This window comes from Numida meleagris, chromosome 3 (genome assembly GCF_002078875.1).
Source record: "Numida meleagris isolate 19003 breed g44 Domestic line chromosome 3, NumMel1.0, whole genome shotgun sequence".
NCBI classification, from domain to species: domain Eukaryota; kingdom Metazoa; phylum Chordata; class Aves; order Galliformes; family Numididae; genus Numida; species Numida meleagris.
In genome coordinates, this window is record NC_034411.1 from 2002194 (window position 1) to 2009565 (window position 7372).

The 7372-nt window shown below is 36.9% G+C and overlaps 1 protein-coding gene across 7 annotated transcripts in view; it reads left to right on the forward strand.

The window, feature by feature from the left end:
- PAPOLG (poly(A) polymerase gamma) overlaps window positions 1-5774 on the forward strand; it is a 20656-nt gene extending 14882 nt beyond the window's left edge. For 3 of the 7 annotated variants that reach the window (XM_021392431.1, XM_021392435.1, XM_021392436.1), the window contains exons 16-23: window positions 967-1088; window positions 1174-1340; window positions 2142-2248; window positions 2325-2548; window positions 3385-3456; window positions 3963-4019; window positions 4753-4864; window positions 4995-5773. In XM_021392431.1, the coding sequence (XP_021248106.1) occupies window positions 967-1088; window positions 1174-1340; window positions 2142-2248; window positions 2325-2548; window positions 3385-3456; window positions 3963-4019; window positions 4753-4851 (848 nt within the window). In that variant the 3' untranslated portion in view covers window positions 4852-4864; window positions 4995-5773. Of the gene's footprint in view, window positions 1-966; window positions 1089-1173; window positions 1341-2141; window positions 2249-2324; window positions 2549-3384; window positions 3554-3962; window positions 4020-4752 lie in introns of all 7 variants that reach the window. The other 4 variants (XR_002437128.1, XM_021392437.1, XM_021392434.1 and 1 more) reach the window with 4 other exon arrangements.

A 7372-nucleotide genomic window follows, 5' to 3' on the forward strand; every position in this document is an offset into this window, starting at 1 on the left:
GTTGTACGTAGGACCTGTTGTACGTAGGACCTGTTGTACGTAGGACCTGTTGTACGTAGGACCTGGGTTGATCTTCTGAAGTTAATTTTGAACTGTGAACTCCCTTAAATGTTTATTTACACTGATGGAGAGTTTATCAACAGCGTAAACTTAGATCTCCACTTAAAAATGGTAAAAGCTGATCACCTTATCTCATGCTTTAGGATATCTTAACTCATCTGAATCTTAAGCTGAATGAGATGACTTCCTCAGACTTGTGTTGTTGTCTTTGTATTAATTCTGTAATGTCTGCTGTGCTAGTGTAACAGTTTGCCTACATTTTTTTAAATGGAAGTTGTCCAGGAAAACTTTCTTAAATTGCAATGATTCTGTTGAGTCAGTTGTACCTAGAATCTAGTCTTTGCCTTATCTGGAAGATTGATATATATATATATTTTTAAATCTGAACTACTGGGAAGTTGTATGATGTTACAAAATTGCTATGAGGGGAAAAAAACGACAATTGCACCTTAAATATGAAACTAGTCTGAATCTTGAATAAGATACCTGATCTCTCTTCAGCTGTGCACCAATGGGGTTGTTTCAGAAAATCGACTAGATATCTTCTCTGCTCTGAATCAGAAAAGTAATGGCTGTGGAATATTATTTCCTTTAAGTTAAAATCAGCTCAGATATGATGTGCACAGTTAGCTATAAGTGAGTACTTAAACACATATTTGAACTGAAATATCTGCTGTGTATCTGGTCTGTACTGAATGTGAAATGATCTCAAGAAGACAAGTGTGAGTTGATGTGCTGTGTGGAATACTTCAGTAGCATTTGGTAGTCAATTGAGCAAGAAACTTCTTGCTCTTGATTTGAGCAGAACAGACTTAGAGGCTTGTTCTTTCCAAAGAAATCGTGTGGCTTTGATAAATATGTAATGCAAACATTATCATTAAGCTACAGTACCAAATTTCATGTTAGTTTACAGGCAGGCAAACAACATTAACATGCTAAAGGAAGGTATGAAGATTGAGACAGCTTATGTGAAGAGAAAGCATCTCCATTATTTTTTGCCTGCAGAAACCTTACAAAAAAGGAAGAAGGTATGATAAAAATAATGTCACTCTTCTGGAAGTTTTATCTTGATTACTAATTATTGGAAGATTTCATTTTCCAAACTTGTTTCAGCAAAGCATGCTAACTATTAGTCAAAATGCTAGTGGGCTTCGGTGCGAAAGAGCCTCTTCAAATGAAAGCTTGAACAGTTCCAGAGACAACAGCTCCAGAACACCATATAATTCCTCTTCATTAAGTATGATATCTAAATTGGACACTTCTACAGCAGAGTTGGAAAGGTTAGTATGATAACCTTAGAACTGAAGAAGCTGTTGTTAATTGACTCATAGTTTGTACAAGGTCTAGGATTGCTTGTTTGAATCTATGAAGATTATGAGACTGTGGGATGCCCTAATGGCTTTGGGAACAAAGATGGCACCTCCACAGGGAGTGGATCAGAGGGAATTCTTACAATAATTTAATACACATCTTTAAGTAGGAATAAAGTAGAATCTGACAGTAGAGCAATTATTTGGTTTTGAATATAAATAACGTTAGGTTAGAATACAACTTCTTGAAGCTGGAGTATTTTACATGTGGGTAACTGGTCTTTCCAACAAAGAATGGTTACTGCCAAGCAGAGCTGAGTTCTATAACTGGTACTGATCTTGATCACAAAAACTCCAGAGCTGCTGCTGACTTAGTGGGGCTGTGTAAGAACTTGGACATGAGATGCTTAAGTGTATTGCCAGCTGTATTCAGGCCCAGTGTGGTACTGTGAAAGTAGCAATAAAAAAAAATGGGGGGGGGGGGTGGCACCTGTTAGAAGAGGAGCTACTTTCAATGAAGAAAGTAGTATGGAACACTGCATACACAAAGCTGGAAAAAAGTACTAGTATATGGAGGCTCACCAAAATAAAATATTCATGCTTAATCTGAAATGCTGTGGAATGATCTGCTAGATTGTCAGTAAGTGCCTGGGCTGTTTAATAGAGCTAAGGAGGTAGATCATTTTTGTCTTGCATGAACGTTCTGCAATTGATGTGCGGTATTTTGAACTAGTACTTTATTACACAGGCATTATAAAAATTTTTTCACAGAAATGCCATAATTTGGAGAACGAACGGTGCTAACAATAGAGAGAAGATGACTCATGTAGCTGTGTCACCGATGTCCAAGGGAGTCTCTGTTCCAGTTATTGGTTCAAGTATGTATTAAGCTAGTAGGTGGAATGCAGTCTTTAACTTCATGACTGAGGTCTAAAGGTTTGATGTTTCCTACAGAAATGGAGGCTGCAGTTGCCATAAGAACATCAGGACCTCCATCTGACTGCACCATTCCTACAGTCATAGGACATAATGCGATTTCTCAACTTAGAACATGTTTTGTCCAAGGACAGCATGAACTAAGTGGGATTCAAATTACAAATTCAAAGAGTGCTGCACCTAAACGACCTCATTCACCTGTCTCAAAAGAAAGCTCCAAGAGATCAAAAGACAGAGAAAAGGTAAAGAAGAGGGGTTAGCCTGAGGAGTATTTGAAGTAGTAGCTATTGATATAGAATGAATCAAATAACTGATAAGAAATATACATATACATCCCCAAGAGATTCAGGAGTCTAAACTTAAGTATAAGGATGGTTTTACTAATGTAAGTACGAAAAATTGTCTTGAATATAGTATGTCTGGTGAGCTGTTTCTTTCATGATCTGACACTGTTTCTAGTCTGGCAATAGCATGTCTAAATGCTGTTTGTGTTCGTGCACTGTCCAATTAATGAAGGAAACAGCTCATTTGGAAACAATTCTTAAAACAATTTAGAAAACATTGTAATTATCTCTTACTGAAGGAAATATGCATCTTATAAACGTGGAACCTGATTAGCTCATACTTTTGCCAGATAATTTTGAATGCCTATCAGTAGTTCTGCTGTACTCAGTAGATTGTCTGCCATGGAAGAAAGCGTGAAGTTGCTTGTTAAACCTTGTTTTCATGGAAGCTTTACATTCATGCTTGATTAGTTTCATTATAGAAAAAAGATCTCTTTTAATAGCTGCTTTTTGTGATTTAACCTCTGCTTTGAGGCAGAAATCAAGAACAACTCAATTTTGCAGCTAGAAAAGAACCAACCTTTGGAATTATTATCTAGTATTGAATATTTCAAGTATAAATTTGAAGGATGAATAGTAAGATTTCTCAAGAGATCTGAGATTCCTGTTTGATAATGGTCTTGGTGTCTAAATGTTGTTATATGAATGGCTGATGCATTGACCAAATGGTGTATCTGAGTATGAAGGTAACTTTAGTCTAGGAGTGATTGAGCCTGTATATTTTGTTCTTTTAGTTAATTGGCCGTGATTCAGCCTTCAAAGATGATGGTAATCCAGAAGATGTAAAGAGAAGATCTACAGAAAATGTAATTTCAGGTGGTTTTATTCCAAGTGGAGTAAATGGGAATGTCCTAGTGCCAAGAATACATCACACAATCTACACATTTATTGATGTAAACAAAAGTATGCTTTTTAGTATATATCTAGCTGCTTGTCATGCATTAAATAGATTTGCTTTCTGTAACAGCAAATCAAGTTGTTTAAGACTAAAACTACTGTGAAGACTGAAGTGTTTAACCCTTCAAAGGGAGGATACAGAGCCTTATTGTTATTGCTGCTTTCGATAAGCTCTTGAGAGCACATCCTCAAATCAAGATGTGGTCTTGTGGTAGAGTAGAGGCTGAAATACCTGAAACATCACATGTATGCTCATGGTAATTTAATAAAAATGTAGTATTCTTCTAATCTGAAAGGTGGAGGGTGTCAATGCATGTATGTATTTAGCTTTTAAGTATCTCAGCTGCCAAACCTTGCTGTCTGTTAAGTTATGAATTTGAGAATAGTGCCTCATAGATCTTTTTTGGCTTTTTAGGTTGGCCTTGGAGGAAAAAACAGGCTGATTGCAAGTATTGACACATCAATGTCACAGGTATTGGGAAGCAAAACTGGATTTTTCCTTGTGTATGCAAAGACTTATGTACTAACCTCTAAAACTGATTCTTCTCGTAAGCCTTTACCTTTCACAGTTCTGCTGAATTGCAAAAGGAAGTCCATATTTGCAAAATGAAAACAAAGATTCCAAGTTCTTGTGCTTGGAGATCCCTGTCTCCATTTATTCAAACTGACATTCCTTCCAGTTTGCTTTTTTATTTTTTTTATTAAAGTGATGTGTATGTTCCTTGAAGACCTTGTATAAGGTGCTCTGAGCTGTAACTACTTGTATACTGACTTCAGTGACAGGGCTGGAAGCTTCAAAGTGTACAAATAAAAATTCTTGTGTCAAGTGGAATGTTGCAGAACTGGGAGGTTGTAAGATGGGAAGTACTCTGGACAGTAGAGACACTGTATTCCTGAGCCATGGATCCAAGAGGAACAGTAGCTTCTTCTATTACACCTTTGAGCAACTTATTTTCTGGCATCAGATTTTTTTTTTTCCTCTCAGGAATCAAGGGTGCAGAGAGGAAAATGCTCTTCTGTAAACTGTAATGGTAACTAAATAAGTGTTGGGACTGAAAAATAGCCTTTTCTGTGAATATTTATTTTGAGCTATACTGGTTTTGTACGTAAAGAATGATGTTCTGTTCAGCTAGAAAGTTATTTATCTGCTGCTTCTTAGTGTACTTAAAACTTTTTTTCCTGTGGCATCTTTTTGTGTGTTGTAGAGGCTTTGCAGTGAAGAACTACCAGATTCTTCATCTCCTATTCCAACAAATGGTATTCGTATTATTAAAAGATCCATCAGACTTACTCTTAACCAGTAACCAGTATCTTCAGGTAAAGATGATATTCATTTGTTTGTTGGTTCATGTTATCATTATTTTGTAGCTCCCGACAAAGAGTGGAGGGTTACTGTTGTTGTACTGCAATGTTAGCTAGTTAAACACTTGTGTTTTTTGACCTGCAGGTGTTGTAAGATACTCCTATCACTGTGTAGCTTTTGCAAGATCATTTGCTGCTGAGTCACTGGCTACGGAAATCATACTGCTATTTTTAAGTAGTACTAGCTTAGACACTTGCTTCCTCTGGAACTGCTTCATGTGTACCCTTGCATTAGCTGTACTTCAGTCTTTTTAAAAGTCTTAATTATCACTAGCTGAAACAGCTTTTTGAAAAAGCCACAAACAGCTCGTCCTGTGACTTGAATTCAGAATGTATGTGAAGAGGGTTAACTAGTCGCTGCAAACACGTTCTGGCTTCAAGTATGTATTCATGTGTACTTTCCTAGTTGATGTGGATGTATTGTTCTTAAAGTATTTTCCAGTTTGGCACATACACTCCTGTGCATCTGTCACAATGATGCTCAGTTTTTACAGGCAGCAGTTTTCAGCTGTCTGGCACAGCTGTGTACTACACACCTATTGTCTCTCATAGAGGCCCATAAATCTTCACTATTGAAGAAAATGCAATAGGACTCTAAATAGTTGCATGAAAACTTGTAGTAGTCTTAAATCTGCCTCTATAAACAAATTTACAACACTGCTTACCCAGTTAAGTGCATTAGAGTTTTTTTGGGGGGGTGGAAAGAAATTATAATTATGTATAAAAAAAGAACAACAATCTTACGCATGTTTCTACTGTAATTCTTTATAATCTGGTGTTTTTTGTAAGTGAACTTGAATGTCTTTTCCAGAGTATTTTTGTATGTATTGTAAATACTATCTTCCAAAGAAATCTAAAATTTGTCTCTTGTCTCCTTTTTCTAATGAAGATGAAAAATTCTTAATAAAAACCTCAAGTCAAAGGTATGGGCAGGGGAGATGGGGAGATAGGGACAGGCAAGCACAACGTTCTGCAAAATGATAGTCATGCTAGAGTCAACTTGAGTCAATACTGCTGCTCCACTATTGTTATTTCCATGTCTTAAATTAACATACCCTGAGTGAATAGTGCAGTTTGTAAAGTGAATTGACAGCTGATATTCCAGTTTGCTATTTGGACAATGGATACCTCCAAATTCCTTTTAAAAGGAGTTGCTTGTCTTAAACAGCAATTCTGAGCTTTGCTCATCTTTAGCATCCACTTGAGACCTCAGTTACAAAACTTAAGGACCCTACAAACCTTGTGAAATCTTCTTCCTCTGATATCATCCCTACTGCTAATGTTCTGAACTTGTGGAGAGCATGACTCACAGTATACTTAGGATAAAGCCAGATGTAATATAGGAAAACTATCTTCAAGCACAATTTCCTTTTAAAAAGCCTTAGTGGGTTTGAGAGGTCTTGTTCCTTCTTTTCTATACACCCTCTGCTCTCAAAAACAGAAAAGCCCACCCAACCTTCCCTGCATTTAATCACAAGTTAAAAGAAGGAGCAGAACACAAAGTGGGTTTATAAAATGGTACTTTGACTGTTGTTGTTACATAGGCCTGGCAATATTTAAGTATCATGTTATTAGCTACTTTACTTACGTACAACTTCAGCACTTGTATAGATCAAAATCTGCCGTGAGTTTGGAGGAATTAAAGCTAAAGGAGAAAGGAAAAATGGCAAACCTAGTAGGAAAACTTCTTACAATAGTCTACAACCCTGTAACATGTGCCTTTAAACAATTTCCCTTTCAGTATTACAGGAGTGTTGGGGGCTGTCTTGCCTTTAAAGCACTCCATCAGCATGCAGATTTATGCAAAGTCTTTAACCTTGCTAATGGTTATTGATGAATGCCTTCAGATTTTTAATTTTTTCTTACTCTCCTATACAGCTACCTCCTAATCACTATTACTCCATTTTTTCTTCACCTCTAGGGTGAAGAATAATGTTTAGGAAGGATTGAAGTTACTAGTTTCTGGGACTTGATCCAACATAGATGAGATAACGCATTTTCTCTTCATATAGCCTGGTTTAACACTTGGTGCAGTGCACAGTGTGCCCGTTGTTCTGTGCTTTCACTGGCTATTACAGAAGTGCAATACTGCAGGGTTCTCTGGTGTCCTTAGCTGCTCTTCCTGTTTTTGGTGAGTTAATGGTTGGAATCCGGCTATTTTGAATAGAGTTCAAATTGCAAAAATTGAATTTAAATCTTTTCCTTTGTTTATGGAGCAAGCTTTGTGCATGAGTGACTTTCAGTCCTTCTAACAAAAAGACTTGTTGAGCCTCTCTTCCTGCAAGCGTTGCTTTCTATCTGCTGTCTTAGCTGGCTGTTGAATATGTGGCTTGGAGATTGAGGTGGTAGGGATGAAGGATGCAATTTTTTAAGGAGATTAATTATGCTTGTATTGAAACTATTCCAAGTTACTAGCAGAAGATAAGGAACTACTGCAGGAATTAATGTATGCTGGGGTTTTGT